Source organism: Berghia stephanieae, chromosome 6 (assembly GCF_034508935.2).
Source record: "Berghia stephanieae isolate SIO BIC M18660-M18661 chromosome 6, UCSD_Bste_1.3, whole genome shotgun sequence".
Lineage (NCBI taxonomy): Eukaryota > Metazoa > Mollusca > Gastropoda > Nudibranchia > Aeolidiidae > Berghia > Berghia stephanieae.
Genome location: NC_088365.1, coordinates 21,041,447 through 21,053,478, shown reverse-complemented (window position 1 = coordinate 21,053,478; position 12,032 = coordinate 21,041,447). Strand labels below are relative to the sequence as shown.

The 12,032-nt window shown below is 36.1% G+C and overlaps 1 protein-coding gene across 2 annotated transcripts in view; it reads right to left on the bottom strand.

Annotated features, from left to right (window-relative positions):
- Positions 1 to 553: 553 nt before the first annotated feature.
- LOC144974657 (sortilin-like) overlaps positions 554 to 12,032 on the bottom strand; it is a 54,423-nt gene continuing 42,944 nt past the window's right edge. For both annotated transcript variants that reach the window (XM_078917741.1, XM_078917740.1), the window contains exons 16-24: positions 11,817 to 11,941; positions 11,281 to 11,398; positions 9,488 to 9,562; positions 8,536 to 8,652; positions 7,850 to 7,991; positions 5,970 to 6,079; positions 4,731 to 4,848; positions 3,275 to 3,394; positions 554 to 2,417 (exon numbers count right to left, since the gene is read on the bottom strand). In XM_078917741.1, the coding sequence (XP_078773867.1) occupies positions 2,403 to 2,417; positions 3,275 to 3,394; positions 4,731 to 4,848; positions 5,970 to 6,079; positions 7,850 to 7,991; positions 8,536 to 8,652; positions 9,488 to 9,562; positions 11,281 to 11,398; positions 11,817 to 11,941 (940 nt within the window). In that variant the 3' untranslated portion in view covers positions 554 to 2,402. The remainder of the gene's footprint in view (positions 2,418 to 3,274; positions 3,395 to 4,730; positions 4,849 to 5,969; positions 6,080 to 7,849; positions 7,992 to 8,535; positions 8,653 to 9,487; positions 9,563 to 11,280; positions 11,399 to 11,816; positions 11,942 to 12,032) is intronic.

The window sequence follows — 12,032 nt, the reverse complement described above, 5'->3', positions numbered from 1 at the left end:
CTGATTTGATTTTAAGCTGAAGTCAGAAATAAGGATTTCAATTGAATGATTTAACTGAAAGGAGTGAGTCTTGTTTCTTAAACTTAAAAAACAAAACAAAAACAAACAAAAAAAACCCCTTTCAATCTCAAGTTCTTTAGACTTTAAACTCAAATTCCCTTATATAGTTCTCTCAATTACCTTATTGACCGGTCACATTTTTTTCCCCTCACTAGAATAACCATAAATCCGTCACTACTTAAGATATTATTAAAAATTGGAACTGCATTTGACTAAAATTAAACTTGTTCAATCTAGAGTCCTCATTTAGAATTTTAAAATTCTTATGACTTTTGATGGCTCTGTCAGACTCCCCCCACCCCGCACCCCACCTTCATCCCATGATCTTAATACGCCAAAAAATTTTTAAATCTAAATTAAAAATTATTTGAATCGAAGTACTCTATAAATCGTATTCCTCGTCCTTGCTCGAAAAAAAAAAAAAAACTGACACAAAACAAGAAAAACATACTACAAACCATTGTCCTACAAATTAAAAGAAATAATACTTTACTTTTTGTTTACTTATAGTTTTAAATTTCATAATGAATGTGATTATTTCACACTCGATTCGGAATAACAAAGTACTTTTAAAGAAAGAATTATTGTGAATTAATTTCTACCTTAAACCATTCAAATTAAAAAACAAAAAAAAAAAAAACCAAAAAAAAACCAACAAAATATTTGAGCAGCTCATGATTTTTTACAATGAGGAAACATAAAAGCAGACAAGCTTTAGAAAAACTAAAAAAAAAAATTAAGAAAATAAAAATAAAATAGCCAATAACACAAATAAAACGGTATCTATTTGTCATAGAATCATTCTCAAGGTTTTATAGTCAAAAATATAATATTATCGTTATTGCATTGTTCAACAAATTAAACAGTTCAAGGTCAATAAAAATTTCCATCATCACACAAGATAAAGCAATGGGGTAATGATGATGATGATGATGATGATGATGATGATGATGATAATGATAATGAATGATGATGATGATGATAATGATCTGATTTACTGCAGTGGTCCGTATAAGTTGTTCTTGCTTGCTTGGACTCTTTAAAAGCCATTTGTTATAAAAAAAGAAATTCAATTCTCTATCAAACCATTTGGGGGAATAAAATAATAATAAAGAAAATTGATTACCTAACAATAATTGCCTTTAAAAATCCAGGCACAAAATGAAAAAAAGAAAACCTCATGGAAAAATCCCTTCATTCTATTTTTTGCTTCGTACTCATCAAGCTGTGTTGATGAAGGGAAAAACTGAAATGTTAACATTGTTTGTCTTTGTAAATTAAATCAACAATTCTATTCTATTTTTTCCAATGCTCTTTAAATGTATTCTCAACATGATATTCCTTCAAAACACATATGCAAACGGGGAAATATCTCAACATATTTCTGGATAGGTATACTCTGACTCTGGGAAATAAAAAAAAAAATTCTCAGCTGTAGTCTTGATGATTAAGACGGTGATGATGATGATGATGATGATGATGATAATGATAATGGGCAATTACTACATTGATAGTATGATTGGACATTACTATAGACAAGCCGGCCATCCCATAATTTTCAACACGTAGGTGTTCATTTTCTCTCACTTCTTAAAAAATCTCCAAGTCAAGTTTCATTTCAGAAGCAACGTCAGTGATTCCTTTAAAACCTTTTAATTCTAAGACACAAATGATCTATAAATAAAACAGGTTGAACGCGAAGAAAAAGATATCATTTTACAAATGGCATTCACCGACACGAACAATTTTTATTCTCTATTGTCTTCTCGCCCTTTCCTACTCACTTCATCTCTTGTTGCATTCAAGTAACTTTGTTAGAATTATTTTATACGACTGCAGGATTGACCACTTGTCTTGAGAACTCCACCGATACTTCAATGAAAATTACCAGCAAAAGGCAGAATGAAATAACAATATAAACAATGTCGGTTGATGACGATAAAGATGATGATGATGATGATGATGATGATGATGATGATTGATGTAAATGAAAAAAAATTATCATATTGATAACAACAGAATTACCACAATGATAATTACCAACAAAAGGTAAAATTACCGCAATGATAATTACCAACAAAAGGTAAAATCCCCACAATGATAATTACCAACAAAAGGTAAAATTACCACAATGATAATTACCAACAAAAGGTAAAATTACCGCAATGATAATTACCAACAAAAGGTAACATTACCGCAATGATAATTACAAACAAAAAGGTAAAATGAACCAATGAGATGAATTGAGTCAGTAGATGATGATGACAATAGGAATGAGAGCAGATCCATCGAATGTCACTTCAGCAGCATCGGCAGCAAATAAAAAAATGGTGTTGACTCCATTAACCCAGCATATCCTGAGAGAGATAGAGAGAGTGTGAGAAAAAAAAAATAGAAAACTTATAAGGAAAAGATGAAATACTGTCCGACTTTCCTTGACCTACTTAAAATACATACGTTTATATCGATGGCCCGTTGATCAAACCTCTGAGGTATAATATCGCAAAGAGGCTACTTCAGAGGTTTGATCAATGGGTCATCGATATGTTTATTTATAAAGAACCTCGAGGCTAAAACAAAAAGTTACAATTATCTATTTTGTTTTTTTTTTGGTAATGTTCAACACGAAACTGCCCACTCATTCATCATGCCTGAGACAGTGATGAAATTTTGTTTAAAAAAATATCACCCCCCCCCCCCCCTCCCCCAACTGCCTTTGACTAAAGTAGCAAATTTAAAATGTCTTTCCATTCTCTCTTATTTTTTTTCCATCTCTAAACCACCTATGTAACTCAACTCCCCCCCCCCCTCACCTACCCCCCCAAAATAAAAAAGAAAATAAGAAAAACAAATCAAAACAAACAACAAAACCCCCCAAAAAATAAGAGCATAAATAAATATATATATATATATATATTTTAAAAAAAATAAAATTATGCCTTTTTCGCCACGACATCATAAGATATTGTCGCCGAGGCATTCCACAAAGGAATACGGATAACTCATCAAACAATCACCCATGTTGTCCAAGTGAGCAAATTGGGGGTTAATAATCTTGCTCAAGGAAAAAAACGAAAGTGCCTGAGGCGGGGCTTGAATTCGGGCCCTTCCGGGTCACAGTGCAATGCCTTAACCACTCGGCTACTTCGCCCCTTAAAGTTTCTTTTTAATAATAATATATATACATATAAATTCCTAAAGTTCCGAAACTCACATCATCCGAGTCATCATGATATCCCCTTAGATCCTTCTGAAGGTCGTTGCCGGCACTTCCTCCTGGTTTATGACGAGATGAGTTCTGCTGACGCTCTGGAGAAACATTATTTGCTTCCACCTGAAAAATAAAAGGAGATTTGATGATAAAAAAAGGGACCAAAATCCAAATGCCAGTGGTTAGTTAGCATTGTGATTTAAAGCATCTATTTCCTTGTGCTCAATTCTCCTGGATCTTAAAAACAGAAAAAAAAAAAATAATAATAAAATTCCCTTTATTCATTCCCATGGGTAGTGTAGATGTTGCTGCTCGAAGAAATAAATAATAACGTGAAGTTGAATGTAAGCTTCAATTTAATTACAAAAACAGATCAAATGAACGTTTCGGGGTTCCCCTTTATCAAAAAAACAGGATGATTGAAACACCACATCTCCCATTTAAATTGAGCTTTTATATAGCGAATATCCACTAAACGTGCTCAAAGCGCTTTTCAAGGGGTCCTTGGTCAACAGCAACATTATGCTGTTAGGCGATATTACAATTTTTCGGACAAAGACAACGCTGTTAACGGCCAGGTACTCATTTTACACCTGAGTACGGTGAGAGAATGTGAGTAAAGAGCCTTTTCCAAGGCGCCAAGCGCAAGGCTAGAACCCAGGACCTTCCGATCTGAAAGCGAGTGTCATACCACTAGACCACATAGCCGCACATTCCTAACTTTATCTAATACAAAGGAGGTCATAATCACGCTATTAAGCAGATTCTCATAACATGGAGAGATAAAACCGGGTCAGTACAGGAGACTCATATAAATGTAAACAAAAAAACTACAGAAATTCTTTCTTCATTAGAATTATCTCGGAGTGGAATGGACTGGATGAACTGGTCATCATGGCACCACACCTAAACGATTTCAAGGCCCGACTGACATGGGCCAGCGCCCAATGAGGACGCCGCTGAAATACAACCAGACCATTGGTTTCTTCAGCGCCAACCATACAGAAACAGAAAAAACAAAAACAAAACAGAAAAAACAGAAAAAAAAAAAAAAAAAGCCAAGCAATCATTCTGCCCTTGGTCTTCGTCAGGAGTCAAGAGTCAGGAGACAAACAAACAAGAAAAAAAACATGATTGACCCAATGTGATTTCTTTGTCATCATTTTTGTGTCTAGTTTGTTGTTAGTACCATAACAAAGGTCAAGGACTGGAACGTTTGTTTTGTATTGTGCTGTCTCCACTGACGGGAGTCACTCACCTGAAGGTACGTAGTTGGCATGAAGCATTGATTACACCATTTAGAGACATTCTTACAGTTTCTTATTAGAAAACACCATTTAAGCTTCTTTCGACAAATATTGAAAAGAAAGAAATTAATTACTTTATGTATTTTGGACCAAAGTTATAACACTGCTCAAACACACATACACATAAACACATCAAGCCACAAACTACACACCTCTTCGTCTGATGCGTCATTATAGAGAGTATCATGACTAATAAGGGCATTTTCAAACTCATCATCATCTCCACCATTGTCTCCCCCGTTCAGGATACTGTAACGATATACCACTTTGCTGAAAAAGAAATACAAAAATTATATACATTATATATATATATATATAGTATGCGCTTGGCTAAGAAGCTCATAACATTGCCATCCGGAAGTATAACGGACAAACACACAAAACTGTATGTATCCATGAACATTTATAGTCAGGTTAATACAGTTCAGTGAGCATTACTCATAAACGCAGATGGCAAAAAACAATAACAGAGACATGAGTCACGTCATCTTCGAACTATCTATATATAAAATCATAGTCATGTCATCTTCGAACTATCTATATATAAAATCATATTCTACTACAAACCAAATCAAAGAATGTTTAACATGTTAACCCTAGCACGGTGCAAGGTATTGAGAATATAAAACTGAAACCAAATAACTCAATGGCAATGCCTACAAAGCCCTATCCCAAATTTAAGACAGGTACCAAAATTGTTGGTTTTCATCATGTGTAGTATTCCAGTGATTGCCTGCCACGGGTAAACATGTACCTTGGCCATGTAATGCCTAGTGTACTTCTTTTGTTAATAATTATCACTGACTTCTATTTGTTGGCCGCCCTAAACAAGTTCATCACCTCACTCCATAGCGGCCAACCTTTCAAATAGCCAAAACGGAACACCCTCATGTACAATACTGTCATGACTTTAAAAAAGCGGTATATTTGGACTAGTATACACACATGTGTGCAAAAGTAACTTAACACATGGTTTGAGTCAATTCATTTGAGTTTTAAAAGATATAATTGGACAGAATTTAAAGAGAAGTGGGGAAAGAGAGAGAGAGAGAGAGAGAGAGAGAGAGAGAGAGAGAGAGAGAGAGAGAGAGAGAGAGAGAGAGAGAGAGTGAGAGAGAGAGAAGAAGAGAGAGAGAGAGAGAGAGAGAGAAAGAGAGAGAAAGAGAGAGAGAAGAGAGAGAGAAAGAGAGAGAGAGAGAGAGAGAGAGAGAGAGAGAGAGAGAGAGAGAGCTGTAACCTAACAATAATTGACTCTTGGGACAATAACTATTATCATTATTATTATTAATACTACTACTATCATTATTATTATTATTATCATCATCATCATTAATATTAGGTTCACAGACTCTTAGAAGCCCAAATCATTATCTCCCCAGCATCAAACTTACTGTCTTCTGAGCAGGATCATCTTGTACAGCAAGAGGCCTCCGACGACGCCGATGACCAGAACTACTCCAATCACCACAGCAATAATTATCAGCATGCTCGATCCGGAACTCTGGTTTAAAAAAAAATTTTTTTTCATAAGATAAAAAATGTTCAACAAGATTTGACATTCATGAATGACTTGCAGTGTTTTGTAATTGTTTTCGTGTGGACATTTAGTGCTAAAAGTTCACCCTTGTAATGAACAATTGGCATTAACTCCTTCAATCCTTGAGATCTTTGCTACTTTTCCAAAATTGGAAATAAATGAATTAAAAATGAACATGTACATAGGCAATTTTATTCAACTACCATTAACATGTACAAATTAAGAACATTAGCTTTGATACTACGCCTATAATGTGTCTCAGAAAAATGTAGTAAAAGTAACCCCGGGTATACTATGGATATAATCGGTGTTAGGGTTGAGTGAGTTAAATCGTCCCAACTATCGGGTGACCTCTGTGGTATAGTGAGATAGCACGTCTGACAGGTAGTCAAAAGTTCTGAGGTTTGATCCCCTGTTAAGGCAGGCTGATTTTGGAGGACGTTTTTTTTGTCTTGTATTTTTCTTTCTGGCAATGTTTCATACTCCCTTTTTCAAATCTTTATCACTCTCACTAACTCAATCCCATGACTGGATGGTCGTGGGGGGGGGGGGGGGGGGGGGGGGGGACTTGCGTGAAGCAGAAGTTACAGTCTTCCTCACTGCCTGCCTGTTGCTAGACCTATGTAGCAGCTCCGGAACCGACATCTCTGTCCATTCTTTTTTTTATTGTCCAGCCACATCTTCCTTTGGCGCCCTCTTCTGCGCTGGCCTTCGACTGTGCCCTGTAGGACTGTCCTGCTCAGGCTATCGTGTCGAGTATGGTGTCCAAACCAAGACAGTTTTCTGCACTTTATAGTCACTTTATCCTGTCCTTTTTTCATTTAAAAAAAAATATAATACACTAACTGGGCAGAAACAATTACTCAATAAACTGTAAGTCAAAAAATAGTATTCTCATCAGTTTTCTGGTTGGATAGAAGGATCGGAAAAAAAAAAATAATAGGAAAATCACCTTCATCCAGGAGAGATGCCAATCAATTTGGCTGTTAGGTAAACGTTATACCAATTAACATACTGGGACCTCCATTTTGATACAATGACTTTTCACACTGATAAATTGGCTAATCGATATGGTTATTATTTCGATAACTGTCATCATCATCATCATCATCATCATCATCATCTCCACAGCATTTTTTTTTTTTCCGATGACTATTATGTTACTAGTGTGCATCTGAGTGAGTGTGTCTATGTCAATATTGTATTGTTATAAATGTGTATTTTTTTTTGTTTGTTTGTTGCTTTAGGTCTCTTCCAACACAATTGAGGTTATATGAGAGACCGCTGAAACAAAAAAACAAGCAATCTAACAAAAATAGTACAAATGTAAATCAAAATCATAACCTAAAGATATCATAAGCTAAATTATAAATAACCAAGACAAACAGGCAGAAGATTTACAGAAAAAAAAATATCCCCTGTCAAAAATACAATCACAAACCAAAGAAGCAGGATAGGCTAGTAAAGAGAAGAAGAAACGACATCACTATCGGATCGTACACCCATGCGAACATCATAGGTATATGATTCAAGGGTGATGCTCCCATCCAACCAATGTGTAACCAAATGACAAATTGCCACTTTTTTGAGGACAATAAAGATATATTATTATCATTATCATTATTATTATTATTTGTCATAACTCACAATAATACCCTCACTTATATCATTATCAAAAAAAAAAAACATTTAGGAAGTGAGGGGAATTTTCAAAGCTATGGAGACTTCCATCACCTTAGCAGAGTGCATATTGTGTTTTGCAGCATCGTTGTCTCCATCGTGACAAACGGCTTCGTAGGTAACCGATTCGTGCTGCGTCGGATGGAACGAGCGTTTGTTATCAAAATCACAAACATCTCCCGGCACCAGACGATACCTGTGAGAACAAAATGGAAGTGTTATTTTTTTTTTCTCTTTCTTTCTCCAAAAGCTTTTATATAGCACAATATTCACTAAACGTGCTCAAAGCGTTTTACAAGGGGTCCCTTACCAACATGTAACATGTAGAACGAGACATCACGCCTGTCAGGCGATATTAAAATTTTTCGGACAGAGACAACGCTGTTAACGGCCAGGTACTCATTTTACACACGGTGAGAGAATGTGAGTAAAAAGCCTTTTCCAAGGACTCAACTATGCGCCGAGTGAAGCTCGAACGCGCTCAAACCCAGGACCTTCCGATCCGAAAGCGAATGTCATACCACAAGACCACATAGCCGCACGCTTTCTCCAAAAGAACATTTTTATTTTTGTTCATTGTCATGATTGACTACTTAGATGAAATAAGCCATACCCCACCCAGAAGAGAGAGTGAACTCTTGTGCCATGTAATTAATTATAACCGACTTTATGCAAGAGGTGGGTTCTTGCTAGCTGGTGATGACGCAAGAAGCAATGAATTCCCTTTTAAATGTCCTCACCCTAAGGTTATTACTTCCTCCATTTTGTTTCCAATACAGATTTCGATGTCCTTTGACTTGATCTCTTTTTGTCTCACGCAGGTCTCTGTTCCTGTGGGTCTGTAGAAGCCGTAGTCACTGTGGATGGACATAAAGACAAAGTTGACACAGATTTTAAAAAAAAAAAAAAAAAAAAAAATTAAATGAGCTTTATATAGCACAATATCCACTGAATCTGCTCAAAGCGCTTTACAAGGGGTCCCTGGTCAACAGCAACATTTAACATGTAGGACGGGACATGACGCCTGTTAGGCGATATTATAATTTTTCGGACAAAGACAACCTGAGTAAGGTGAGAGAATGTGAGTAAAGAGCCTTTTCCAAGGACTCAACTATGAGTCGAGTTCGAGGCTCGAACCCAGGACCTTCCGATCCGAAAGCGAGTGTCATACCACTAGACCACATGATATAATGGTGGTGATGATTAATAAAATTTTAGTGAGCATCCCCGTTACTGTACAAATGCAAAATCACGATTGTTCCAATCAATAGTTTGACCAAATTTATATTTCTTGTGCAATTATTTATTCATTTGACTTCTCATCTGACAAAGAAAGGTTTAGAAAACAACTGACAATGAAATGTAATTTTTACTCATCAACATCTGAAGAGAGATGATCAAGATAGGTTCTTTTGACAATGCAGAGAGCCTTTTATTTTATATTATTTCCTTGGATTTCTTTGTATATCAATTAATAGTATGTGTGTGGTCAGATTATTTTGACAAATGTTTAACGCTTGTTATAGTCCTATTGCCAATGTAAAGTGCATAGAGCATGATATTGTCATCTGTTATGAGCTATTTATCATCATTATTATTATTATTATCATCATCAATGACACGACTAATAATGATGATGATGATGATGATGGTGATTAAGATGATAATGATAGTAAAAACATTACGACCCACCATTCAAAATCTTCCTTTGTACACAGGCATTTCTCCTGGACAGATTCCATTTTCTTCTTGTAGCCATTACGACACCTATGAAAACAGAAAGAACACATGGCAATCATTACGACACCTATGAAAACAGAAAGAACACATGGCAATCATTACGACACCTATGAAGACAGAAAGAATTACATGGCAATCATTACGACACATATGCAGACAGAAAGAATACAATATGGCAATCATTACGACACCTATGAAGACAGAAAGAATACAATATGGCAATATGTCGATGGTTTTGATAATGATGATTAGGAGCTTTTTAATTTTATTTGGATGCTGAGACACACGTCTAACCATTCATGAAATGTTCCGTTATTATCTTAAGACGAATAAACAATTTCCATTCTGACAGTATTGAATAAAATTGAATATAACATCTTCAAAAAAAAAAAAGAAGAAAATATTCAAGACACAACATTTCGGGTTAAAAATCCTTCTTCAGCTTATAACAAAAAAACAATATAAATGATAGAACATCAAGTAAAATCAGACCAGACAGGAGTGGCCGTACAGAAACCTATTCTGCCGTCTGTTTAGATCTTTAGAGAAATATTGTCATCTCAATGGGCATGATCTATATTAACTTTCCATGTGCTCGAGGTCATTGGTCACATTGCAAAATGTGCTCAAAGTGACCCACTTAGTGAAAAGTGTTCACAGCTTTTTAAATATCTAACATCACGATTGGTCACTTGATTCAGCTTGACACATGGGTATGTTTATAACATTTGTAAACAAAGCAGCGTGTTTACATTTGTTAAGAAATATCCAATCGATGGACAGCAACAAATCATGTGATTGATGACCTGCTTTTACGAAAACATGAATATAGATCGCTCCCATTGATTCTATTGTTGGTTGGAGAAGGCTTTTGAACCTGAAATATTCCAAAATAATTTTATTCTTTAGTGAAGCCGTTGTATTCATTTTTTGTTCAATAGCTTTTCCAGTCCACACCTTCTACCATCTTGATATTCCCCTCTCTGGCAGCCCCAAAATCAGGCAAACAGTACTGAGCATGGTCACTAAGAAAATAGGTGAGAACATTGGCAAAACCATGGCTCTTAACACATGTCCTTGGATAACGTTAAAATCTTAGAAAGCTCAAATGGTAGAGCACTCGCTTCACATGCAAAGGGACTGAGATAAATCCTGGGTGAAGACAACCTTTATTCTGACCCCCCTGTTCACCCAGCAGTGATTGGATTGGATAGCTGGATCTGTTAGATCTGGCAGTACTTTGCGATAAACTAGCGTCCGATCCAAAGGGTAGTTACAAATGGCTACTGTCCGTTTCACGCTATAGAAACCGATATAAACTCCAGATCCATGGGCCAAATGGCTGTGAAGGAATAATTCTCTTCATTTTTTTTTAAAGGGCTTTTGCCACAGCCTCGAATATTGAATTAAATTATAAAGCATGCATGTATTGAGCTTTTTATATAGCACAATATCCACTAAACGTGTTCAAAGCACTTTATAAGGGGTCCCTGGACAACAGCAACACGTAACATGTAGGACTGGACACGACGCCTGTTAGGCGATATTACAATTTTTTTCTTCAGACAGAGACAACGCTGTTAACAGCCAGGTACTCATTTTACACCTGAGTATGGTGAGAGAATGTGAGTAAGCCTTTTCCAAGGACTCACAATGCGCCGAGCGGGCTCGAACCCAGGACCTTCCGATCCGAAAGCGAGTGTCAGACCACATAGCCACACGTGTATGTGCCGATTAAGTCTTACCAGGAATCCTTTTTGATTCTACTGAAAGTCTCCTTTTGTCCCAATAGACATCCCTCTTGTTCTGATCCTGTATGAAGACCGGTGTGAGGTAACCATGTCTCATAGTCCTGGTCTTTACCTGGGTGTAGAGATAGACAGATAGATAGATAGATCAAAACACACACAAACACATATACACACACATGCAGGGGAAGTAACAAAAAAAAATAATAAAAGAAAAGAATCACATAAAAGAAAAAAATCCTAGTTTAAAAGGAAAAAAAAATATGTTTCAAACCAAAAAGGACATTTCTAGACTTAATCCTATAAATTTTCACTTTAAAAAATTCTTAAGAATTGGTTCAGTGTAGTTCATGCAGGCCAAATATCCGTTTTCTGTCAGTTACGTCTAACTTCTACATCATGGCACAAGACCGAAGGGCTAGAGCTCAGGTGGTCGCTGGTTCGGATAAGTAAGTAAGTAAGTAAGTCAGTTATACAACTCGACTACAATTAAGAAAAACAATGCAAATCAACCAATCTGGCAGAATACTCACATTCTTTGGTAACAACCTCATTAAAGTCAATGGTATTGACAGTCCATTTCTTGGTGTCCACCGTATAGCCCCAGATACTAACGGTCATAGATCTACCGCCTGGCTCCGTCAACAAGCCAGTGAATCTGAGTACAAATAGATCAAACATAAATGTCTAGTTTTATACATATTGTTTTTAGGTGTTTAACGGCGCTTTCGACACTATTAAGGTCATTT